At 30.9% G+C, this 27998-nt stretch overlaps 3 protein-coding genes across 3 annotated transcripts; 1 reads left to right on the top strand and 2 right to left on the bottom strand.

Moving 5' to 3' along the window:
• Positions 1-4: 4 nt before the first annotated feature.
• On the bottom strand, positions 5-6509 carry LOTGIDRAFT_181699 (hypothetical protein; the record flags this gene model as incomplete). The annotated part of the gene is made up of 10 exons (XM_009053335.1): positions 5-614; positions 781-867; positions 982-1095; positions 1465-1551; positions 1862-1941; positions 2116-2166; positions 4019-4163; positions 4611-4731; positions 6090-6139; positions 6420-6509. The coding sequence occupies 10 exons, from the start codon at positions 6507-6509 to the stop codon at positions 549-551; spliced, it is 891 nt and encodes a 296-aa protein (XP_009051583.1). The 3' UTR covers positions 5-548.
• Positions 6510-8917: 2408 nt separating this feature from the next.
• LOTGIDRAFT_208870 (hypothetical protein) lies at positions 8918-12130 on the bottom strand (the record flags this gene model as incomplete). Its single annotated transcript, XM_009053334.1, has 6 exons — positions 8918-9743; positions 9998-10147; positions 10356-10414; positions 10622-10763; positions 11348-11449; positions 12017-12130. 6 exons carry the CDS (start codon positions 12128-12130, stop codon positions 9630-9632), a joined length of 681 nt encoding a protein of 226 aa, XP_009051582.1. The 3' UTR covers positions 8918-9629.
• A 553-nt stretch (positions 12131-12683) lies between these two features.
• On the top strand, positions 12684-27339 carry LOTGIDRAFT_152822 (hypothetical protein; the record flags this gene model as incomplete). The annotated part of the gene is made up of 30 exons (XM_009053333.1): positions 12684-12710; positions 12939-13091; positions 13425-13627; positions 14118-14164; positions 14559-14737; positions 15077-15193; positions 15378-15453; positions 15880-15971; positions 16276-16335; positions 16467-16570; positions 16902-17041; positions 17418-17613; positions 17841-17933; positions 18361-18484; positions 20216-20292; positions 20451-20562; positions 20763-20855; positions 21032-21121; positions 21271-21352; positions 22029-22102; positions 22396-22520; positions 23220-23335; positions 23602-23714; positions 23886-24033; positions 24502-24671; positions 25024-25106; positions 25214-25280; positions 25429-25599; positions 26184-26378; positions 27088-27339. The coding sequence occupies 30 exons, from the start codon at positions 12684-12686 to the stop codon at positions 27337-27339; spliced, it is 3579 nt and encodes a 1192-aa protein (XP_009051581.1).
• Positions 27340-27998: the final 659 nt, after the last annotated feature.

Raw genomic sequence — 27998 nt, 5'->3', positions numbered from 1 at the left:
AGGTCAAAATGAAACATTTATTTATTAAGCATTAATAAATATATCTCCAAAACATTTATAAAATGAGAGTCATTACAAAAACAGAGCGTCAAAAGCCAGTAAAACACTGTCTGCCAAAAGAAATAGAGAAACAAAAATTTTACTTGTGAGAAAACAGCGTTATTAGAGAGACAAGTTTTACATCAAGGCATTTTGTATAAACTATATTTATAATAATATGGAGAGAAATAGCAAATGTCATAAAAATGGCGATAAAAACAATAAACACTTATTTAACACATATATTGTCATTGTCACTAATAAACAAATACAGATGTTTACAATAATTACTAAATGTACAGAAACCTTTATGAAATGAATGCTTGTTTTAATAACATATACCCTGATAGGAGAGATCTTCACTTACTTTTTCAAGAGATAATTTTAAACTCAAATAAAAATGTCAGGATGTCATTGAAAAAGGTCATGGAAGATGACATGAAAGATAATATCATAAATTTCAAAAATAATATAAAACACATATAACAACATAACAATTTCACACAGATTTAAGCAGAAGCTTTAGATTTGTTGTGTCTTGCAAACCATTCATCACTTTTATCTGCTTGTACAGCCTGAAATACAAACCATATTTAAACTGAATGCAAAATTGTTGCCATGCACGTGCACAAAAAATATCTTCTGCATGACCATTTTACAGATATCCCATGAAAAATATTAAAGACTTCATTTGAGGCAGGGGTGTAAATGGAAGAAACATTTGATTTTATAAGGGCCTACCTCATCTAATAAAGCATCTGCTTTTGAATCAACCTGAGATAATTCTCTAAAAGCTTCATTACCAACAAAACAAATCTCATGACCATCCTAAAATATGAAAAATAGCAAATTGAAACAGAATACTTTTAAGATCTGAAAACACTTTTGAAAATGACAGAATTTTACTCAGCCATGAACTCCATAAATCATTAAAGTACTCACAGGATCAGCTAATATAACAACTTCAACTGTAGCTTTACCAGGTGTATCTAAGCTTACTAATGGAGTTAAAATCTTTTCATTGGCATCTTTAATAGTTTGTTCTATGCATGGTAACTGAAATGATTTGAAATGCTATTAATATAATTTAATGATTTTTTGAGACAATAATATTGGACATGATAATTCCAGAGCACTAGGTATATAACAAACAATCCAGGCACTCGCTGTGCCCCAAATTGTATCTCCACTTCATTTCTAAGAAATTGCAGAATAAGATTTCTGTATTTTTTTGGCATGAAATGCATGCCATAATAAACCAAATCAATTTCATTTATCAAAATTTTCTGTTTTAAAATTTCCCTCAGATCTTTCATAGCAGGGTTGTACTCAGGGAGCTTTAGAATTAAAAATATAAAAAACCTGACCCCCACCCTTGAATTTGGGTATAATCACATTATTTACATATAACATTCAAGCCATTACCTGATCTCTTGGACAACTGAATGCAACTCTTCCAAATGCTGTAGCATGATCTATAGGTACACCAAGATCAAAAAATTCTAATTTACACTGAAAGTAAAATGCACACGATCTTCAATCATTAATAGTATAAAACTGTTTTAAACTAAATGCTAAAGTTATGTCTCTTACACTTCTCAAACCCAGCCTGCCTTGTTTATGATCCAATGAAGTACCACAAGGCAAAGTTGCCATTAAACCTAAAACACATTCTCATTTGCTGAAAATATAAAATTCTCTCCATTTTCATACCATCTAAATCTACCTCCAAGCATGCATCTCACTTGAGTATTTTAAGGTTTGTATTCAAGATACCTGAATTGGGACGAAAATATGAAATTCTTCAAAAACAAGGACTGACCTGATCATCTGCATATCCCAAAACAACTGATTTTTCTGTTTGAGAATAGATCTGCATTCCTAATAACCTTTTCCAATAATCTAGAAAAAAAGAAAAGCAATTTTTTTTTCCATCCTTCCAGACAGGAAATCACATTGACACCTAGTTCTCATATAATTCTACAAAAAAAATTCAGACTGTTTCAACTAGTATTTCCAACTTGTATTTTTAAATGATACAGGCAATTAAAATTGAACAAAATCTAGATAGTTTACCTATCGTTTTCTCTAAGTTGGAACTACCCAATTGTACTGATTGAACAGGATCTGAAACAAATGAGAAAATGGTTAATTCATTAACAGTTCGAACTTATCAGAAGAATTTCAAGGCCTAGATGTTGAAGATCTTTAACAAAATTTTTGACTTTCAGTACAGAACAAATAATATGCACTTCTGATAACATGTACAGTGCACATTGTGCACTATACGATCTTTCACAAAAAGGTGAACTTATATAGCTTATCTTAGCAAGGAGATACAAATATGTGTCTTAAAAGGTAGGTCAAACAAGGAAAAATTATCTTTAGTCTACATTTTCCTCCTTATCTATTAAAGTAAATTTTTAAAGTATTTCTGAAAAATGTATGTTACTTTGCTTCAAAGATAATACTAACTAACATTCAAGTTAGTTTTAATAGTCTACTGAACATGAGTAGCCTGCATAGCTAAACAAAAACACAATGTTAGGTCAATGAATCTTGTCATTTGCTTGGTTACCTAGTGCAAAGTCTCCAATTCCAGTTGACAAAGCGGTTAATCGGTATGGATAATCCAGGAAAGATCCATGCCAAGAGGTTTGGCCAAGGACCAGCTGGCAGAAAGGATCCTTTGTTAACCAGAGTTTTTATCCTTTGTTTACAGCACAGAAATAATAATTATTTTCCATATTGATCAAGAATAAATCAGGGCGATTGATTTGGTTCAATTTCTTAAGTCATGTCAGTTTGAACCTCCAAGTCCAAGTCATTGTGTGTGAAATTTTAATGGCTTTCAGTGTAAACTCACATGTTTACAAATCTTACAGTGCCTACATGTTAAATTAAACTCATTGCATCAAGGATTATTCTGTTTACTCTGTGTCAAGTTCTTAAAAGCAAAACAAATATTTTTCTAATCAATTGGAATGGTGCCATATGTGTAGCATCAAAACTGACCACGAAATGGTCCTTGATTTTAAGTAAAAGCTCTTTAAAAAATATTCTGATGAAAGTGGCCTACATATTCACATGACTTAAAACATCATAAATCACCTGACTTAATCTTATAAAACGTGATATCAATATTATCACGTATGGTCTAGAAGATTGATGGAAAATTGATTCATCATTATATGATTTCCGAAATCACTTCTCTTTATCTTAGATAAATACATTTGATAACATGATCACAACAATGATTTGGCAATTTAGATCAAAAGACCCTGTTACAAATAAGTAAGCAGTCTAGGGCCATATGAGTAACGACCTCCTCACCTACTATGAAATTACATTGACCATTCTCTTGATTTCATAAAACTTTTTTTCATAAAATAATAACAATTCAACCCACTCAAAATTCTATTGTTTATTTGATTAGTTTCAATAGATAGCTATAGCCTTTTAAATATAACAGATTATATCAACTACAAATGTTTTATTAAAGAGATAGATTCGCCATATTCAGAGTTGATTTTGGTATTGAATATATATGTAAATAGTTTTCAGAAGTACTCAAAATGTACAAATATTGCGTATTTCCTTCAGAAAAACCTCAAACTAGGAATTTTCTATATTTCTATATCAGTCTTTTCTATTTATGGCACTCTCCAGTAATGACGAGTCATCATTTTAACATATAAATGTGGATAATTGTGAACACACATGGAAATGAAGGCTAAAATTTGACAGTGAGCTGCCTAGTTAAAAAAATCCTTGTTTCTGAGACTAATGTAAATTTGGTCAAACAAATGGTGAACCTGTCCCTTTAAAAAAAAATTGTTTGAGAAGATAATTAGGTAGCAATCTCATTACTCATTAGCACTAAGAATATTTACTTGTTAATTTTTACAGGCCTTATCTTAAACTTTACTTTAGTTTACTGATTATGCTGAGAGAAAATTAACTCCATGGATGATCTTACCTGCATCATTAGGGACATTTCCAGGAACAATGTGGAATCTATACCCATCAGGTGATTCAATAGTAGTAATATCATCTTTAACAGTATTGGTAGTATTAGTTTTTCTTACATTCTCTAGTATCCTATTAGATTTAATAGTAATACCCTGCAATATAACACTATTATTAGAATTATTCAGAAGGTATTCAGCTGGTAGAGAAGTATCTATGGTGTTATACCATAGGTTCTAACCTTCTTGAAAAAAATGTTAATGTCACTTCAATTATTTTCTACAGTTTTATTTCCTCATGTTCTATAACCAATATTAATAGTTCATTTTAAGTCACAAAGGCACACCACTCTATTTTTAAAGAATGTCTACAGTTTATTTTACAAAATTGCATACTCAAGAGACATTTGTACTGTTCCTTTCAAAACACCACTATATATATCAATAACTGAGTCAAGTTGAATTTTCTTTTCTTCTAGATGATTAGGTAGACTACAGCAGCTTCAATAATCCTCATGATAGGAACAATTTATTTCATTATCAATGATTTCCAGATACAGCTTGGTGTCAATCATTAATTAGACTTGAATTTTTTTTACTCACATGAAAATCGTTTCCAATTTTATAAAACCCTAACCCATAATTATATGTTAATTCTACAACAAAGTGATTATCTTCTGGTCCATAACCAACCATAGATTTACTCCATTTACCATCATATGGTCTGAAAGAGAATGTGGTAAAAGTAAATATCTGAAGTTCAGATTAGGAAAGCCTCCTATTAAACTAACCATTGGAATATAACTGAATGATTGATCAAAACAGTTGATAATTTCAATCTAAAACAAAGAAACCCTACTCTTCTTCTGAAATGTCCTTGAAAGATATGACAACATGTTGATTGTTGACCACTGCTTTTACAGTTTATTCATTTGTTAGGGTGCTAATCAAATTTTAGTGTCAAAAACAAAATGTTTGATCATATTAATGATTCATATTAAGAATCACCTGTTAGGGAACCAGTTTCTCAAGTTGTTGAAAAGTGGTATTTCTCTGTGTATTGTTGAAATGATGTAACAGGATTTTGATATCGACTTATGTTAGGTTTTTAGTAAACCAAAATAATAACATGAGATTGAAATGAAACTGGGTGAAAAGGTCTTCCCCCTAATAACAATGTTTCTACTAATCTAGCACATTCCTATAGTGTCACAGTGTATATTGTGATATAAACATTCTTTATTTGATCTCACATGACCCTGACAGGCTGAACTAAGTCAAGGACTATTTAGTCAAGGACTCTTGCCATCATGAGGAAAATTACAAAGATAAAAAGGAAACTTGCTCTGGTTTTTTTTTTGGCACATGATTTCGTTTCATTATATATGTAATCTTTAATCTCATATTTAATATCAAAGTAAATTTGCCATCCCCATGAAATCAATGTAAAGACTTCGATTATCCTTTTCTAGCTCAAATATAAATATTTGTCTTTTATCATATAATAGCTTTCTATTTGACATGACCATTTATCTCATGTCAAAGGGTCAATCTGGAGATAAACTTTTAGGGTAATGGAAATTTACATCTAAGTAGCCTCATAACAGATAGTTAATCGCAATAGTACATTTCTACCTTTGTTCAATTTTATAAAGACAAAGTCATCACAAATTGATAGAGAGCTCAATTTTAGATGTCCATAACATTTTCAAAATTACAATCTGACATTTGGGTTTCTTGCAATTCCTCAACCATCTACATAAATGTTAAACTGTTGTCAACACTAGGGTGATATTACCATCCCTATCATAAGCAGATATTACTGTGAGAATTCAGTGAGAATGTAAACTATACAAGTTAAACAATGACACAGATAGCTGAAACTGTTAAGGAGGATATCATTCAGTCAGAGAAACCTAGTTGAAATGTTGCCTGTAATAAAGATAGTAGTTGTAAGAGTATTTTCATATTTTTCTTGGAGACCTACATTACAAAATTTAAAAAAAAATTGTAATGAAGTTTCTCAAAATGCCACAAAATGGAGAATATATTTCAATGCATCTCTGAACTGTTTTTCCTTACCCATTGCACGCTGCTTTACAACCTTCTTCAAATTCCTCATGTCTCAAAAACTGAAATTTACAACAATATATATCCTTTCTATGTTTAACTTAATTCATTATAATAGTACCAATTGTTGAAAGATTATGCAAACAATGAATTATCAAGCAAACAATTATCAAACAAACAATTATCAAGCAAATAAGGTCTGAAGCCTGAATGATAAGCCTCTAAAATGACAAATCTATATGTTATAGAAATTGTCTCTTCAAAAGAGTTATATAATAATGTAGTGTAAAGCAATAATAATAATAATTATACAAATATTTATGTATTTATTCCAAGTTTTACCTTCATTCCAAGAACATTTCTGTAAAACTTTGCAGTCTCAGTTCTGTTACCGATTTTGAAAACAAAATGAAGAGCTCGTCTTGAAGACATGTTCAAATTCTCACTTCTCAATAACTAGTAATAAAAAAATACTACGAAATTATATAGCAGTCGGTTTTTTCCATTCACTCCTTTGAGGTCATGTGATTATCACGTGACTAACCAACAAGATACGTCATTTTCAAAGATGTCAGCCTCCTTGAGAACGTGTTTACAAACACACTTTTCAACCTTAATTCGTTATAATTCACCTTCCATTCAACTTGTATCAGATTTTAGAGCAAAACGATGTCATTCTGGAGGCCGTGGTAGAATTCCTATAGATATAAAGTCTTCTGACGCTGATCGAAATTCCTGGCATGGTCGTAAGAAAGATTACTTTTACAATCCTCGACAAATGGACCCATCAAAAAATCCATACATTCAGTATGACTATAAGGATCCTGTTCAAAGAAGTATGAAAAATATGGCCAGATCTAGGCCGAATTATGAGGCAGAAATCAAATCAGACTTTGATCAAATAATGAGTGATCAGGAGATAATTTATAATAATCCCCATCAGCAGAGGCAGTTTGAGAGAAGTCACCTAAGAAGAAATAGGGAAGATTTTGAAGACAGATCATCTCACAACTCTGAATATGAGTATGAAAAATTAGAACCTGGAAGCAAATTATTCAGGTATTATGAAGAATTGATTGAATTTTATGGCTTAATCTAACATAAATTCTCATGGCTGTATTAATACAGTGGTTTTAATTAAGATAGTGGACCACAACCATATAGGCCTACGCCCACCAAAACATGCGGATGGTAATTATTAAAGATTTTGGGGCAAGGGCAATAATTCTGCTTCTTGCAGTCGAAAATAGCTCAAATTCGAACTTGATCTTCATTTGATTCCATCAGAAACTCTAGTTTTTAGAGTGTTTACAAGCAAATGTTGACGGACCGACGGACAGGGGTGCTGACAATATACGTCCACATAGGGAGATGTGGGCGTATAAAAATGGTATTTTTAATATTTTTTATGTCAATGAAGTTTACATCATTCCTTTTAGCCGAAGAGTAATGTTTTGTAAATCGAAAGATCAGAGAGATAAGAAAGGTATAATTCTCCTAGAGGGTAGGAGATTGATAGTTGATGCCATTAAAGCTGGAGCTAGATTGAAAGAACTGTTCATTACTCGTGTAGAAATGTTAGATATGTTGCCACCTGGAATAAAAGCAAAGATTTATAAAATATCTTATAAGGATGCTAAAATATGGGCGGATACACAGACACCTTCAGGAATATTGGGTATGTAATATAAAATGGTTATTATCAGTAATTGGGGTTGAATGGATGGGAAGGGACACATGGGTAGGGTTCAGCCAGGGATGTATTTATGAAATTCCTGAGGGGGAGGCAAGGGCCAAACCACTTGGCCCAGAGTTCTTGGTTCTGCCAGAGGCCTGAATGAATTTTGACATTTAACAAGCTAGAGGAGGGAAGGGGCATGGCCTAATGACCCCCTAGATACATCTCAGGGTCCAGCAATAATTTAGAAGAAAAACAACGTGCACCAGTTGGTTGGTTGTTAAATCTGCTTCCAAAATGACCAACCACTGTTTACAGCTGAGTTGATTGAAAAAAAATGAGGAATTGAATGATGAATTATTTATAGCTAGCTGTATTTTAATTTCAATACTTGTTACTGTGTCAAAAATCAATCTTAACTCTTTCCAAATAGAACCCGTAAATCGATCATTATTTCCAGAATAACAACAAATATGTAGTGCTCTATTATTCTGTTTTTAGCTATATTTGAGAAACCTGAACAAGGAGAAGTCTATCTACAACATCAAAGATTACCTATTACTGTTATATGTGATCAGATTAGAGACCCTGGTAATATGGGTACATTGATTCGAACTGCTGCAGCTGTTGGCTGTGAAAGGATTCTTGCTGTTAAAGGTAAATAGTGCTCATCTTAATTATATTTATTAGACATTACCTTCATATTTCATCAAACCTGGAGACTACCAAAATGAATTTTAAAAGCACTGTCCATTAGTTGATGTGCTTTTTTCTCAATATATTATCTAAAATCTTATCTCCATTTTGTCATTAAAGGAATTGTAAAGAGGTTTTCTATAAAAGTTATGTGTATCGTGCACCTTAATAGCATATATTTGCAATTCATTTTTGAATCAGACGTTGGTGGTTCTTCCAATTCCATTAATCCAAGTGTTTGATGACGTCACTAATTGCGAAATATGCTTTATCACGTAAGACCCTTCGTGAAAGTCAAAGGTGGAAAGTTGAAATCATCAAAGAGTAAGCTAATGCTGCTGTCTGGCAAAATTATACTCAGTGGACACTGCATGTTGTTGCCCATCTTCATTAGCCCCATAAGGTACAGAAAGGTAAAATATTTCTAACTATTTACAGGATGTGTAGATCCATGGGAACCAAAAGTCATTAGGGCTGGTATGTCATCACATTTTCATATTCCTATCATAACTCAACAAAATTGGAATATGCTGATCAACTATTTACCAACCAATTGTCAAGTTCTGGTGGCAGACAACCGAATTCCAGAAAAAATTACCCAGAAGTTTGATACTGAAAACATTGAGTTGTATCAGGATTTGACAGAAACTGATGACAGTAACGAAGATGATAATTTGGACAAAAAATTTACTGCAGCAGAACATAATCTTTATAAATCAACCCCTCTATCTTTAACAACCTATGATAAACTCAATGTCACAGCAGACGTGGCTTTAATTATTGGTAATGAATCCAGTGGAATTAGTCCAGAAGCTAAGAAGTTTGTGTTTGAATCTTATGGACAAGTTGTGACTATACCCATGATACCAGCTGTAAACAGTCTGAATGTTACTTCTGCTACAAGTGTCATTTTGTATGAAATCAGGCGTCAACTTAGTCTTAAAGAAAATAAGGACTCTGATGATTGAAATAACATTCAATATGCTTCCGAAATAGAACAATATTTTAGACAGTTAGATTCATGTATGTAGTTTGTTACCTCTTCATCATAATAGATTATCTAGTGTTACTAGGTAATATGTATTGCCTTTACATGCAAATGGGTCAAAGCAAATAACTGGAATTTGTCCAGAGGATATTTAAGAATGACAAAAAGTTTATTTACAAAATATGTTTATTTAAACAACACCCCACTCTTCTTCAAATGCTGAACAGAACTTAGCACAAGTTAGCGCTGCCGATAGGGGGTAACTACTGATAGAAACAGATTTTTCAACATAATCAGCATCTACCTGAAATATCAAATTACAACAGATCAGTTAGCTAAAGGCATGAAATGAACAATCATTGAAAGGAATTGATTAGATCTGTGAATGTTAATGCAGTTTCTCAAGATATCAATTGCATAATAAGATAAAAGACTGAAACCTCATTTTTCACCCCTCTTTGAGATATTGTTTTAGATGTCCTATTTTAGCCTGTGTAATTGCCAGTAATATTAAATAAACTAGCCATGTGAAATATTGATGAAGAACTAAAAGCTTACCATTCCATGTGCCATAGCTCCTATAACAACCACTGCAGGTTTATCTTTTGGTACTATTGTTTTAGGGTTGATCACATCCTCAGCTTGAAATGACGTTCCTAATTTTAAACATCCAACAGGTAAATGATCATTGATCGGATTTTTTATCACCTGCAAGAAAAATTGAATCTTCAACAATCGAAGAGAAGTATGGGTAATAGTTTATGCTGTTCTGACAAAAATGGTTCCACACTCTAAAAAACCATCAAGCAATGTACAGAAGTTTGGCACTCTCTATATACCATATCTTGTATGTAAACTTTTATTTCCATCACAAAGAATTCACCAGTTCAGGACCACATTCAGTCAACCAACTTACCTTTAATAATTTCTGTGGACCATCTGAGGCATGTATACTTAATTTATGTAACAACTGAACTGAAAAAATGAAAAATTAACGTATAACTTGATACAAAACCTGTAAATTACAAAATTTTATGATCAAAAACATTTTCTTGTCTGCATTCAAAACTAACACGTTTTTCCATCCTAGTAAAATCATTTTAGATCTGGTTTGTTGAAAACATTCATCCACTTAACCAATATCAAATATCTCAAAACTATGAGGAAGGTACAAACACTTACCCATAAGACCACAGAATCTTTCAAATGTTCTAGGTATTCTGGTTTGGGGGTTAATTTCTATTAAGACATTGGTTTCTGTGTGTATATAAACTTGTAATAAACCAGCTCTGTTTAATGGACTATCCATCAACATTAACAAACACTGAAATTAAGAGCAAGTTGATTATTCTCAGTCAAGTTTATTTGATCATTATATTATTTAAATTCTTCCTCAACTAAAACTTCTGTAGTTCAATCATTCAACTCCATTTCATTGCAATTTCCAGAAAATGGATAAATTAACAATCAGTCACTACTGGGAAAGGCTAGTCCAAAACAGAAGAAAAAGACCCTGTTAGATGGGGATTTTCCACACCTCCAAAGATGCGTTTTCTCTAACCTAATATTGAATTACCTTAAAAGTGATTGTAAATTAGTGTTGGGCATCACAGTAACTTTTGTTTTGTTTATATCACGTGACTCTGTGACATGAGACATGACATAAATGGTGTAGGGGGAAAATGATGGTATGACTGAACTACAAAAATATTAATCTTTTGCAGATCCAAGGTATCTAAACAGGTTTAAAACCCTTTGCACCTGCGGAGATGCGGAATGTCCCCATTTTTTCTGTCTCTACATCAGCTGACATCTGTCCAAATAGCTATCTGAGGTTGGAATAGAGACAGATGTTTCGGTCTAGAGAAAGGCCTGACTATAATACTAAGAGATGGATGTTATACAAACCTGATGAGTAATGTCTGGTCTACATTGTGAAATATCTTTTTTAAATTTCTTTGATAAATGTTTATGTCTATCACAGTTTAACAATTCATATGATTTACCAGTCTGAAATATAGAAAATGGCATACCATATTTTAACACAATTTTAAAAGAAGAATTTTCTTTAAGGTATGTACCCAAACCTTTGTCAACACTACAGATCCAGCAATACAGCTGGCAGTAACATATTATTGTTTATATTTTCTCCTCCATACCAAGCTGTTTCTCAAGTCTCAAGTGTTTGGCAAACAGCTACAGATCCAGACCAGCCCTAAGGCATACACTGCATTGTCAAGTAGTTTATACAGTTGGTAACATAGTAAGTTAGTTATGACGATTCTTGGGTTAATTTTACTAATAGATCAACTAAAGATGACCAAGAAGATAATTAAGAATCTAAAACTCGATCGTAGAAGAATAGATAATTTTATCTACCGCATTCCAGATAAAATTTTTAAACTAATATCCAAATCAGGAGGTCAAGAAGCATTTATTGCTTACAACAGACAGAAGAACAGGTAAATGGATAATTCAGAAAGAATTATCTCCCCTTCTCACATAAAACAAAACAAGACGATCAACATATGGATTTAACTTAATACAAATAAAACTTTTCAGGTGTTTTTATTTTACCTTGACCGTTTCCAACGAAGCATTCTCGAGGACAACAACTAACCGCTTTTCGGTGCTTGATTTTGAGACCTTTTTGATAACTTTCTGTTTTGTTCCATTTTCATGCTCTCTCATGGGCGCAGCCATTTTGAATTGTATAATCCGGAAGTGATTATTTTAAATATTCTTTTTATTTTAGTTTTCTTCATTAATACGACAATGATCAATCGGATAAAAATACCACATCCCTTCTTAGTTTCATTTAATGTGTTCAAAGTGTGTCACTTTTTATTTCATATTTTTGTTGTAACTATGAAAAAACTGTTTTATTTACACCACGTGATCAAATGGTCACATGACTTTGTTTACCTTTCAAGTTTCCAGTTCAAGCACATTCCTTAAATCTATTTCAAGTTAAACACGCACCAAATTTTACTTACCATAACAATATAAATCAAACAGGACTAAACTAAGATAAGCCAAATTCTCCAACGTTTAGCATAGAACTAGGATATGATTTACAGAATCCAAACAATATTTATGATGGCCATTGCCAGTAGTTTAATGCCTTTTTTTTCAGCGTGGAGTTTGATTTTGCTTCTTAGTTAAAAAAATCTGTGATAGTCGAAATAGATAATTGCTAGGCACAGAAGTGAAACTATAAGGGGAATAGATAGGAGAAAACATCATGTCAACTAAATCAAAACCGAATAAAGTAAGACATTCAAATTACTTGTGGGGTTTAGGTTGTCATATTCTGCTTAATTTGAAGGTTCTCCTACTTATTTACATGTCAAAAGGTTAGGTGATAAGCCAGATAGCCAATGAAGTTTATGATGAGTGAAAATGGTGTTTAATCACGTTCTTTAGATTGATGAAATAAACTTTTTCTACTGATTGCATATTGTCCTTTTTGTGTCTTCTATGTCTCCATATATTTCAGCAAAAGGCCCAGTATAAACCCAGTAAAGCAGGAAGCGCCGGACGCAGGAAATCAACCACTAATAATGGTCCTCCACCACCATTAACAAGACGTCCTACTCGTGGATCAGGTGGCATTGGCACCATCTCAGAACCTGATACAGTTGCTTCAGATGTAAGATTGAAATAATAGTACATGTATAATCTTCACTCTTACATTTTGAATCACACAGAACATTGTACAGATTCTTGAATGCAATGTCATTGACAGGAGAAATTTTTTTGGCACTGATGAGGATTCAAATTGCCTAGACTAGGATATCATGCTGCTATAAGCCTAGAGGAATCTCAAAAGCACTGCCAGTGAAATCAAATTTTTTCTCACATTGAGGGGAATTGAACCCATAGCACCTAATCAGCTTACAGATAGTAGCTCAGCTATCAGATTCATTTTTTATCTGTTCATGAAGATTAAAGAGTCCCTAATTCTGTATTATGAATTTATCAGTCTTCAGATATATTAGCGAGAGGTAGATATGATGCCCCTTTAGGACCAAATGCAAGATTGACCAATCAAATACAAGAATATTTAGACCAGACAGGTTTAGAGACTAATTTTAAAATGGTATTAAATAGACTGTTAAATCGTACTGATCTACCCTATAATCCTTATCCTGGTTTTGCTGTTAGAATGAGGAAATTTGCAGAAAGGTAAGAATAAATCATTTTGTCTCTTTCTAATTTGGTATGTCGACTGTCAATTCTATGACTCAGTTAGTATTGTCACAAGCCCAACTGGCTAGAATAAATGTTTGTCATGTTTTCAAAATTGGTTGTTTTTAAAGTGAAATGAGAATAAGATTACCATATAAAGTACTTGCAGGCCTAGGGTAGAAGCAAGACCTACATAGTACTGCCATTCTTAGTCTTTTCGAAACTTTTAAGGAGTCTACCACTATACAACTTTTACTCTTGATTTTGCCATATTTTGGACGAGATTTTGATTAACGGAATTGTCTTGCTTGTACGTATTTTTATTAGAAGCAAGAACTATATTTCAAAATGCTATCTCATGAAGTTAAGTTTATTGAATTTTTAGAATAAAATATGTATATAAGATTAAATTTATCTGGTGGTAGTGACTTTAATTATCTCCCTTGACACACTAAATAACTTACATATTGTTGTTTTGTTTTTCTAGATTTTATCTAGAGGGAGATACCACTGAGAAAATTGAAATGGCTATTGGTAGGTAAAACTTATGATTGCAGGCTAAATGATAGAGCCTAGCCAAAATTCAGTTGACTTTAGTTATTTCATTTTTCAAACAGCATGTGCTCTGAATTAGTCGAAGGGGCTGACATGAAAAAAAAATGTTTAGTTGTTTGGTTGGAACAATTAACTGAGGACACAATCATGTTCGACAAATTGTGAACGCCATAGATCCCTTAAAAAATCAAAAAGGGGAGAATAATATTGCTGTCCTAGCAAAATGTTATTTGTAGTACATTGTGTTGCCCATCTTCATAAGCTCAACCACGCAAAGAAAATTTATTCGTAAAACTCCAATCATTTCATATGTTCTAAATATTGGTATTTCATTTACTTTTATTCTATTTTTGAAATATTATTTTTCCTTCAGGAAAGTTACTACAAGAAACCTCACTATTAAATCTGTATACATTAAAAGAGAATCCATGTGTTTGGGGATTGTCTAGTTTGTTACCTACAGTTAACCCTGGAACATTATCACATTATAAATGGTTACTAGAGGATATCACACCTACAACTGATGATATTATCACAGAAGAAGATTTTACAGTATGTGTTTGAGTTTAGCATAGATGTGGATACATGTTCCATAAAAGATGGGATTTAATGGGATTGTAAAGAGGCTTACTCATTTTTTTATGTGTGTTGCAGCAAACTGATGCTTTTCCCAAGTCTTCTAATAGGTTTATTTCTAAAATTTTATATTCATATTTCTATATTTCCCAAAGAATGGCTTTGTATAGTTTTTAAATGTGCATCAGAAACACTTATATCTTATAAAGATGGAGAATAAGCTTTGACATAGAGTTACCAATAACAATTTCTGACAAAAAAAAGCAAACCTCTGATAAAATATACTTCACAGGATTTGTTTTTGTTTTCTTTTAGGTACTTCCAGTAGTTGCTATAGTAGGACCAACTGTTTTCCTGGGTTCATTTTATAACCAAACACATTTACTACAACTGAGAATTACTTATATTATTGCTGGGCCTGATGTGTCTCAGGTAGGAGATTGATCATCTTATTAAAATCTTTATGCTAGCAAAAGATAGATAGATAGAAATTAGGAGTAACACTGGATTGATTTCAGAAGCATTTACTGTGGCATCAGAATATTAAGATCCCTTGACAGTTGTTCAAAATATCTCTTACTGGCTCATTCTTCCACTTTTTTTAATTTTATTTTAGGGTGTACCATTATTTGTCAACAATGTAATGAGAGATATTGATGATCTAGATAACAGTAAACAACATAGACTGCTAGGTATTGTACTGTTAGACTATTTAAAAGCAAATTCCTTATAGGGACATATCTTTCAGATGTAATAGATATGTACGAAAATGATTCCTTCAAAAATATCTCAAACTAGAAATTTATTTTCCTATTTCTATAGATGTATATGGCAGTGGACATCACAAGAAAAAGATGACTCACACATGAATATGAAGGCTCAAATTTTGACAGTGAGCTGTTCTGAAACTTATACGATTGGTCAAAAAACTAGCCAACCTGTTCCTTTAAGCGAAATTTAGGGGTATAGATCGTATTAAAATTAACGCAATTTTAAATTAATTTAAAAGCAAGGGCTCTTCTTATTTTTATTTATAAAACATCCATAAGAAAATATTTTTAAAGCAAACTTGTGACTATCATGTTTTTTTTTTCATGTTTGTCAAATTCTATAATTAGGAGTCAATGTTCCAATTCGTATTAGTGGTGAGGGAAAAACAGCAGAATGGAGTTCAAGTTTCTGGGATCCAAATTCCATACAAGAAGATAAGGTAAAATTTTATTTTGGAAGTTTTTTCACAAACATGCTAATATAAGATGGTGTATAAGTGTTTTTACTTTAAAACTAGATTTCCATTTCTTTAATGTTGTTCAGCTGAAAAGAAAATCATTTATGTTGTTGGCATTATTTTTGAATTTTTACATCCTTGTAAATTATGTAAATTATCCTGTTATTTGGAAAATCTATCTTGATTGCATGTATCTTGACTTTTCAAACAAATTTCTTGATATAGGTTGAGAGGTTTTTGGTGTTTTACCATTATATGATTTATTGCTACTTGTCTTCTATTTCAGGCTGGATTCCTACAGCAAATCAGTGATGCTGTAATTGGTAATAGATATATAAATGTAGAGGTAGGATATTTTTAGTATTAGCAAAACAAGTTAGCTGACTTATTATTTTTTACTTTTTTTTGTTGACAGTGTGTTTTTTCAGATGATCCAAGTTCATAATTCACTAATTTAGCTAATTTTCATTTTGACAGTGTGTATTTCGTGTAGATCCCACTAATCAGATGTCTTATGTTAGAGGACAGAAACAATATGCTTTAAATTTTATTGAAATCACCGATACTATAACAGAAAATGGGTTTGTATAAATCTTGTTATATATATCAAGGGAAAAATATCAAAGAATTTTTTTTATTATTTATTGTTTAATTTTCTATGAAATTCTTGATTTTCATTTTAAATGTGGTTTTTGAGGGGTCGTTATTGTCCACAGTGAATATTTTGTAGGTATTTCTTGCCAGCATTTTATGATTATTTTTAGTGAACTTGCAGGAACTACAGACATATAATTGAAATGGTGCAAATTGAATATCTGTTTTTCTGATAGACATAAAAAGTTTAAAAACTTACTTTACCAGAATTTTTTAAAGATTATGTAACAATCTATTAAAAAAATATATTAATTTTAGGCTTTCCTGTTTTTCTGAGTTTCCTATGTCTTCCCTACATGAAGGAGTGTTTTTAAACCAAACTCAAGCTGAACACTATTTCTGTATCTTTACACCTCAAACAGAAGAAGCAGATTTACAGAATATACATATTGGATCTGGTAAGGTTTTTTGACATCTGGGTTTTAGTATTGATAGAAGTGTGACCTTGAATAAATTATCTTTCCTCATTATTTCAATCCACCAAGTTGCAAATGGGTTGGGATAATCTGGGATATATCAATTTCAAAAGGTTTGCCCCAGGACCAACTGGTTGAAAGAATCCACCTGAGTTGTTTTTCTTGTAAAAAATTTCTTTGTTTCTTTTTTTCCATGTTTGTAATCTGCATCTGAATCAAATCACTAGGAGAAAATCAATAATAGTAATAATAATTAGAAAAAAAATCCAATGGCTGTCCTGCATCATTGAAAATTAAAGAAGATCAGGAGTCAGTAGAAAGAGGAAGAAATATTTGACTTGAACCAATTTAATTTCAGCTCGTGGAATGACAAGACAGAGTTCTACAAGAAGACTATCAACAAGTTCTCAGGGTGCCAATGTCAGTGGCTTACAGAATCATGTTTATCAACAGTTAGAACGTTATAAACCACAGAAAATTAGAATAGATGGTTTTAAACTAGGAGGTGATACTGGTAGTGGTCCATTTGCTTGGCAAATTGTCTCCCCTTTAAAGTAAGTTGTTTTCCCACCTAAATATTTAGAATGAACATACAATTTAGATTTTCAAACTTGGACAATAAGAGAGTTAATTCATCCATAGACCTACCCAGTGCCATAAATATACAACAGAATCCCTCTATAATCTGATGAATCCATTGAACAATGTTTTATGGATTTATCAAATTATACAGGGATTCTGAAAGTGCAAAATGAAAAAAAAATTCTTAACTCTATTTCAGATCCCATTACCAAAGAAATATAGCTAAAAATAGTCCTACCAATGATTTATTTACTACAGTTTATAATGTTTTATTATTAGTGCTTATGGAGAGGTATAAATCTTTATCTTATAAATGTGACCTTCTTTAAATTTGCTTCTTCTACTTTTAACTGACCATAAATTTTTGGAAAGAAAGATATTTTTGATGACCTCTTTAGGCAAATTAAAAATTAAAGGGACATTATACATTTGGAAGAAGTCGACTTTGCATTTTCGACTTGGTAAAATGATTACCCATCCCTAATTGCATGGAATCCTATTGTAAGCAAGTTGTGCCCCCTTTTGTTTAACTTGTCATTTCTTTGTGTATCATGTGATGTTCATTCATTCATGGAAACCATTCTGTATTCTATAGAAAACTCTGATAACTATGTCATGTGCTGTAAGCTTTGAATATCATTGGACCCAAGACAGATATATGACAATTAATACTTCATTAATGTAGTCAAGTGTTATTATTTCTATGACAATTTTTTCAGGTCATCCTATTCCCCTACATTATTAATAGAAATCTATCGTTTATTACATGGTACACCAGGGCGTTTAAATTTATTAATGGAACAAAATATATCTATCAGAGCGTTATTACGAGGTTTTGCCAATGTAAGTAATATCATAAGATTTATAAAAGATTTTACTTTGTGGCATTTGCACACTTACAATTCTCTGTGATGATACATTGTCATTGTGGTTGACAATTACACAAAAAAAAACAGAAGTGTACAGAAAAATAATTTACGTTGGCTGTACTATGTACTTCTTTTATACCCTATAATTATTATTCAAAACCACAAGCCCATTTAACCCTTTGATAATTAAGTGTAAAAAGAATAAAACGTCATATACCCGAAAAATGAATCAGATGTAAAAGATATATCATATATTTTCGACTTTATATCTCTATTACAAGATATTTACTAGAAAGATATAAATCAGATATAGTAGATATATCCTATATTTTAGACTTTATATCTCTTTTACAAGATATTTACTAGAAAGATATATATCAGATACAGAAGATATATCCTATATTTTAGACTTTATATCTCTTTTATAAGATATTTACTAGAAAGATATATATCAGATATAGAAGATATATCCTTTATTTTAAACTTTATACCTCTTTTACAAGATATTTACTAGAAAGATATAAATCAGATATAGAAGATATATCCTATATTTTAAACTTTATACCTCTTTTACAAGATATTTACTAGAAAGATATATATCAGATATAGAAGATATATCCTATATTTTAAACTTTATATCTCTTTTATAAGATATTTACTAGAAAGATATATATCAGATATAGAAGATATATCCTATATTTTAGACTTTATATCTCTTTTATAAGATATTTACTAGAAAGATATATATCAGATATAGAAGATATATCCTTTATTTTAAACTTTATACCTCTTTTACAAGATATTTACTAGAAAGATATAAATCAGATATAGAAGATATATCCTATATTTTAAACTTTATACCTCTTTTACAAGATATTTACTAGAAAGATATATATCAGATATAGAAGATATATCCTATATTTTAAACTTTATACCTCTTTTATAAGATATTTACTAGAAAGATATATATCAGATATAGAAGATATATCATATATTTTAGACTTTATATCTCTATTACAAGATATTTACTAGAAAGATATAAATCAGATATAGAAGATATATCCTTTATTTTAAACTTTATACCTCTTTTACAAGATATTTACTAGAAAGATATAAATCAGATACAGAAGATATATCCTATATTTTAAACTTTATACCTCTTTTACAAGATATTTACTAGAAAGATATATATCAGATATAGAAGATATATCCTATATTTTAAACTTTATACCTCTTTTACAAGATATTTACTAGAAAGATATATATCAGATATAGAAGATATATCATATATTTTAGACTTTATATCTCTATTACAAGATATTTACTAGAAAGATATAAATCAGAAATAGAAGATATATCATATATTTTATTATCTCTATTACAAGATATTTACTAGAAAGATATAAATCAGAAATAGAAGATATATCATATATATTTCAGAATGATATTTTTATTATATTTTATAGTATATTATTTAGACTGATGATATCTTTATTATAGGATATCTACTAGAAAGATATAAATCAGATATAGAAAATAAATTACATATTTTAGACACATGTATTTAGACTGATGATATCTTTATTACAAGATTCGTGTATTTGCTATTAAAGATATAAAAGATACAAATTTACAATTTAGACTGAAGATATTACACTATAAGATACTTGTATTTACTATTAAAAGATGTAAAGTTATATTTTAGACTGATGATATTTATATTATAAGATATTTACTAGCAAGATATAAATCAGATATTGAAGAACTTTTATCCAGCAGCTTGTAAGTTCTATACATTTTCATTAAAAAACCCCATTGTCTCCAGGCAAAATCAGAGTCAAAAATCAATAATTGTAAAAAATACTCCTGATTTTTATATATATTCTTATGTACATGTAGTTGTCACATGTTTTAAATATGAAGTTGTGCTTGTTTTGTAGACAAGAAAGAAGTGACAATATGGTAGCCTGTGGTAGAACTTTATTAGCTAAAATAGATGATTTATTGGCTCCAGATGATTTCCAATTTGGTTCTGCTTCTCATCTTATGTTGGTATGTGTCTAATCCTTTTTATTTTTATCAATCTTAACATAAATAGGACAAACTTAACATTTGATAAATACATTTTTTTTTTAGTTTATAAACTCTTCATCTGGAGAGAAAAGGCTACCGAAAAGTCTAAACTTTCAGAATGATTGTAATGTAGCTATCTTATTAACTACTTCAATGTATCTATACCTTGTACATTTCAGATTGTGAACACTCTACGTAATATTAACTCTTATTGTCAAACAATGGCAATACAAGTAGCAGAAGATAGTTTACAATGGTGTCCTAAGTTAGTGGTAAGACCTTATCATCTCCCTTTAATGAGTCAAGGGAGGTAATATCTCATTTTCTTTGCAAGAATTTGTGAGAATTGGAAAGTCAATTTCATGTACAGGATTCATAAGATTCAAATTACTTGTTTTAAAGATTTTGGCTTGAGGATTAGATTGAAAGATTGTTCTTACTTCTTCAGGATTTGATAGAGAAGATGCAGAAGACTTTTCCAACAGAAATGCAAAGACCACAAACTAAATTACGTGATAAATCTGAACCCAAAAAGAAGGTACCTTTTATAATTATTTTTTGGGACCATGTTGAAGGAATTGAGATGACAGATGCCTATTACCAGTATGTTGGATTCTATATCAGTACACACACAATCCACTGGAGTATTTCGAAAGATTTTTATTTGGTCTATGTGTATAATTTCAGACTGGCACGTTAAAAAGAGAAGTTGATGAAGTTTATAAACATGGTGTAGAAGATGAAAATATTATTAAACATGAAAACAGTGGTAAGTTTAGATTAACAGTGCTCTGATTCAGAGCCTCTGAACATAGTGAAAAGTGATATTGGAAAATTGATGATTTAGCCCAGTGATCAGTCACTGTGACATCCAAAAATGAAAAAGGAAATTTGGAATTCTATTATTGAGCTTAATATTCATGAAACATTGTCAATAGTGATCAATCATAGAATGATTGAGCTTCAATTGTCTTCAGCTTATAAGTTCAGTAAAACCTATCTCATTTAAATGTAAATCACAATGTTTCATTTATTTATTTAATTTAATTTTTTGGGGAGTATGTTATTATCCTGCCATCCATCATCTTCAAAAATTCATCTTAATAACTTGTCAGTCAAGTTTTGGCCCAATAGCATGAACAACAGTATTAAATGTCAATTTTTAACTCTAAATGTTCCATAATTTCACAATTTAATAGGTAAATCATATATTTAAGAGAGTATTTAGGTTGAATATTCTAATGACCTACAATATGTGGTGAATAGCAATTGTGTTAGATCACGGATGACAAGTGTAGTTTCACAGAGAAAAAACATGAAACAATATGTATATTTTCATCAAATTTTTTATAACACAATCATTGAAAATTTAAAATATTGAAAATAGAAATCTTGATGAAATATATTTTATATATTAATATTCATGTATAGACATGTTTTGACAGTTATTAATGTACAGATGTGTATAGAAAGAGATACTTCACCTAAAATAATGTCCACTGAATCAGTTTTAATGAAGGTAAGAATCATTCACCTGTTTTATTGTTTGTAACTTTGCAGATAATATGACCTTTAATCTTGTGCCAGTTAGTGTTTAAAGACCCAAACAAGGGCATGTTATAATAATCTAGCTTGATGTTTGATCCCTTCTGCCAAATTGACTGAACTAATACTCCAAATAAAATGTCAGTTGTAAAAGAATTCATTTTCTTCATAAAGCTTATTATGCTTCTTCTTTTAGAGTGTCTGAAGAGCCAATTTAGTATGTTTATTAACGACATGTATATATGAGATTGAAATTTATTTTTCCAGTATATGATAGACACCCATCTGGATGAAACATGGTATAATTTCTTAGTAGAACTATTTACAGGGGAGTACTTACCACCAAATCCCTACGCCAGATTTATAACACGACTTAGAGAATGTGCTATGAGGTTTGTAAAGTGCTTATCTTTAAAGGGCATTCCGCTTTTTTGTAAAAGATTTTCATTATCAAAAACATTGTAAATTATACCTGAAAATATTTCTAAAATATGCTATTTATGTCTATGTATCTACTTGATCAAACTGAATTTGTTTTAAAAAGGTTAATTGAAAACTGAGAGTACTAATTATTAAGAAAGCAGTTTGACCTAGTTTTGGTGATTAGCTTTAAAATGGCTCTATACTATTAGTTGAAACATTTAGAAAACGTAGGAGACATATTTCTCTAGAATTGGGCGTTTATTTTACTCAAATTACAGTAGTTTTCAAACATAACGAAATTTAAGATGTTATATAATGATGGATATAATGGATTTTTTTAGTTGAAACTTTCAGATACCTTATGGGATACACTTCTGTAGATTTTGATATATAGTTTTCACAAATCTGACTGAAAAATTTTTTCGACCTACAAAAAAAGTGGAATGTTCCTTTAATCATCTACAACATGCTATTATTAAAAGCAGCTTTATTCTGCTGTTTTTTTCACAAGCACAACAGAATTTCAGAAAAAGTCTATTTTTTCATGAATTCCCTGAATTCTGTAGGGAACAATCCATTAATGCTTTCTAAATCTGGAAACAAGCAAACTCAGAATCTTCTCATTGAAAGATTTTAATTTTTAACTTTCATTAAAATTCAAATTTCAGAATGGATTTGTGTTTTGAAAAACCATCAGATTTATTAGAGAGAATAATGGATAATTCACCTAAACTGGTAGATTCAGAGAATTTTGTATATCAGCTCCCCAACTGTGATGTTTTTGGTAAGTTCTGTTGGGTCAAAGAAAGTACTTCAACCTGAAAGTCAAACGCACTGGACATTCGTTCTGTTTCCATACATTTCATGTATCTGTCTTTCGACTTCTGCCTTCATCTTTAAATTCAGAGGCTGTCAGTATACAATTTCTTAGGATAATATTGACTGTTGACTGCAGATGTGCACTGCTTTCCAACAAAGTTATTCTGACTTCTGCTAATAAGGTTTTTGTCAAAGGAAAATTATATCTTGTACTGTATTTCACTCTTTCAGGTCCACTGTCCATAATGTCTGTACTTGATGCTGATTCCTTCCTTCCCATAGCTCAAATAGTGGCTAAACATTTTATACCCAGAAATTATATACAGAGAAAGGGTCCTTTTAGGGTAAGATCAGTTCACTGTCATTTGGTAATACTCGTCTTTCACTAAGTGATTGACAAGCATGATTTGACTATACCAGCATTTTTCAATGGACAAATATTATAAAACTGCAGATAGCAGATCTAGTGCCAATCAAGAACTCTAGATTATCTTTATCCATTTTATAACTCTCAGGTTGGTATTTGTCCAGCTATAACAGGAAATACAGTGTATTATGGGAAATTACAGCCATATATACGTGAAATAACTATAGATGAACATTATTATATACAAGGTCCTACTGGCTGTGAAGATGATGTCAGGGAACTGTTTGCTAAAATAGGTATAGTAAACAACATTACAATAGTTTTGTTTCAAGTTTGAGTTTCAAATAACTTTGACTGTACAATTATATCTTTTGCATTATGCTTTAGAATGTAAATTTAAATTATGATGTGAAATATTCTTCTCCAGTGTTTTAAAAAACAACAAATTTATTCACCAAATATCCACATTGTTTTGTAAATAAGTAGGCTATGTTTTGCATTAAAGGAATTGTAAAGAGGTTTTCTTAAAATTTTATGTGTAACACTGATAGCATCAAGAAGTGATGTCATAAAACACGTGGTTTTAGTGGAATTGCAGGAACCACAGATGTCTGAATGAAAATTGGAATGGTGCAAATTGATGCTATCAGTGTTCATGATACACATAAGAAAACCTTTTTACAATCCCTTGAAATACCATTTTTTGATACTGTTATATCAGTATTTGCTTATAAACCACATAAAACCTTATTAATAACTTTCAGTCCACAGTCATGTATGTGAACTGATAGAAAGAAAGACCTATCCTGTTATGGGTGTTTATATGGGTGATGAAGAAATTCGTTGGCCATGGGAAGATATTCTCAATAAACGTAAAGGATTTTGGACTGAATTTGAGATGGTGGCATCCAGGAAAGAACCTGCTTATCTGAAGGTAAATTTTTTGCCAGTTGTCTTTTGATATAAGATGCTGCAATGGAAGAGTGCTTGACAAACTGTTGATCTAAATGGTACAAGATTTTCCTATGTTATTTAAGAGGCCAGAAAGAGAGTCTAAATTCCTGGTTTGATCAGTTAAGAGGGGAGGGGGGGGGGGGGGATGGGCTTGTGTCAACTGCAAGTTGTGTATGTTGAAGATCCCATGATAGTTGGAATATAGGTTAATGCTCTTGTGCTGTCAAAATTTTCCTCCCTGCACACTGCATGGCGTTGCCCATTTTCAATAGCCAAATCAGGTGCAGAAAATTAGATCATGATCATTTTATGTTTTCATTTGTTTGTTTTAGGCATATATTGTAATTGATGGCTGGCGATATGTTCCTGTTAAGAAGAATTTCCTGTTACATTTTCTAAATACTGATGGAATTGGGTAAGTTTTGAAAATTTGAGAATAAATTTATTGACATTGGCATCATATTAAATGTCTGTCTTATTTGAGTAAAAAGTGAAATGATTTCATATACTTTATTATTTTAGGCAAGAAAATATGTTTGCAGAGAATTCTAGTGGCTATTATCATAGTGTTTTCCTTTCCAAAGATAGGGTAGGTTTTTCTTGAATTTCTACTAATATTACATACTAATTCAGTGCAAGAAGAGACAATGGCAAATTCTTCTGAAACACCAGCCTTCAACAAGGTTACTAAGAGAATCCACATTACTAATAACATGTATGGTATCTTTATTATTCAGGCAGCATTCCATTTTCAAAATGGTGGTCCTCCAAGATCAGGTGATCCAATGAGTGATGCTAATATAAGATCTGTCTCTCTACAATTAAATGATATCATAACTTCTGCAAAACAACATGGTGATTGGCTGAAATTACATAGAGCATTACTATTAGAATCTACAATGAGTCAGGTAAAATTTACTAATTTAATTTTAAATAATCACAGTGAATCCAGAGAATATTACTATTAGAATCTACAATGAGTCAGGTATATATTGCTAATTTAATCTAAAATAATCACAGCGTGTCCAGAGAATAATCTGCAAAGTAAGCATTGCTGTTAGAATCTGAAATGAGTCAAGTTAGCATTGCATTGCTAATAGAATCTACAATGAGCCATGTAAGCATTGCTATCAGAATCTACGAGTCAGGTACACATTACTAATAGAATCTACAATGAGCCATGTAAGCATTGCTATCAGAATTTACAATGAGTCAGGTAAGCATTACTATAAGAACCTACAATGAGTAAGGTAAGCATTGCTATGAATATCTACAATGAGTAAGGTAAGCATTGCTATGAATATCTACAATGAGTAAGGTAAGCATTGCTATGAATATCTACAATGAGTAAGGTAAGCATTGCTATCAGAATCTACAATGAGTAAGGTAAGCATTGCTTTGCTGAAAGTATTTTTAGAAATTAATGCATCTTGGAAATTTTAGTTCAATCTGTAAACTTGTTAACATTGTTAATATTTTTTTATTCTTACAGAGACCAGATCATATAATAGAAAGTTGGAGAATGTTACATTCTATGGCATCACAAGCTGAATATGTTTATTGTTTAGGAATGTCATTGAGAGATCTGACCCTGTTTAACACAGAATATATTAAATGGTTAAATTTAATAGAATCTGATGTAGGTACTGAGGTGAACAGTTTTGCCAACTCAACAATTGGGAAAAAGGTAATGTTTGACAACTCATGAAATTTTGTTGTTTTGATACAATATGTCAATACTCTACTGATGTTATTTTTTGAAATGTTTTGCAGAATGAACTCTTTGACAAAAAAGTATTACAAAGCAAAGGTGCAGTTTACATCTAGCTGGAATGCAGATATTGAACTGATTTACTTGTTCTTTATTCTATTACCTCATTTCAGGAACCTCTAGACAGTAGAATATTAAGTAAAATGACAAGAGCATTTGAACAGAAATTAACTGATGTTACTGATTATAGAATTTCCATGATGGCTGATGATTTCTCACAAATAGTTCTAGATAAGTTAAAACTGTCCTAGAAAAAGATAAACAAACTGAAGAAACATTTCCTGTAGCAGATACAGAGGTAAGTGGTATTTAATCATAGCTGACTCTTTTCTATAAAATTGAATTTCTTGAATTTTTTCTATATGATTCAAATTAACAGCATCATGGAGTCCTTTATTTTATATAAAGCCAAGGAGTGTAATTTATTCATGGTATTTTCACCTTCCACTTTGACCTATCACCTAGTACAAGACACATCAAGGTCATGTGATCTTCAACAAATTTCAGATTCAAAAATCACTGTTAGAGCAGTTGAACTGAATATGGAGTTGGGTCATTGGAACTTACTGTTTGTGACAACTTCTTTTTTAAAAAAAAAAATAAAAACATGCATTTTAAATTTCAGACTCTGCAAGTATTAGAAGAGATATGTTATATGATAAAGACAATACAAGATACAATATCTAATGATGTACATAATATTAGTCCACAAGCTCAATCTGGTATGAGTTCTATTGAGAATGATGAAGCCAAAAGACCTATTAGTGTAGCATCTACTCAATTAGACAATCCAAATAGATATCATCATCCACCTAAAGCTATTAGAGCTATGCTTAGTGAAGGTGATGTTTACATGTCAAAGCCAAACTATAGGTGATTGACTCTTCCTTCTTTCAATGTATTAGCCCCACAAGTGAAGATGAAGGTTCCATATCTAACCAAAATTATGAATAATTGATTTTATACTTCGAACCAACAATCCAACAATATAACATATTAAGAGAATGCCAAAGTTAATTTCAGTGTGATTCAGCATCTACTAATTTAGTGCCTTTACCAAGAAAAACAATTGAAAGCATCATCTACCAATAATAAATGAAGCTTTATTGAAGATGATGATGATGATGTACTGGTACATTTTAAAGCTGAACTGACCCATGAATGATTTTCTAAACTCTAAAGCTAACCTTTAGAATATGTAAAATTTAGCCAGACGTGTTATAAGTCATTTAGAAACCTTGTAATCCATAATCTTACAGTTTCATACATCTGATTCAACACAATGTGCTACGTTATTTAAATTGATACTTTTTTTTATCTGATTTTTTTGTTAATTGTTCTATATATTTTTTACACTTGTTAATTTGCTTCCATCCTATATATATATGAACATTAGTTGTAACATTTCTTAAAATAAAAATTTAGATTGTTTGTGAAGATATATATTTGTGAGAAAAACCAATATTAAGTTTATATAATAGACAGTGGCTTATTTGTAACTTTTATCAACTGTGCCAACATTTTAAAATCATGGAC

The sequence above is a fragment of the Lottia gigantea genome (genome assembly GCF_000327385.1).
Source record: "Lottia gigantea unplaced genomic scaffold LOTGIsca_2, whole genome shotgun sequence".
Classification (NCBI taxonomy): domain Eukaryota; kingdom Metazoa; phylum Mollusca; class Gastropoda; family Lottiidae; genus Lottia; species Lottia gigantea.
This window is presented reverse-complemented; position numbering and strand designations above follow the sequence as displayed.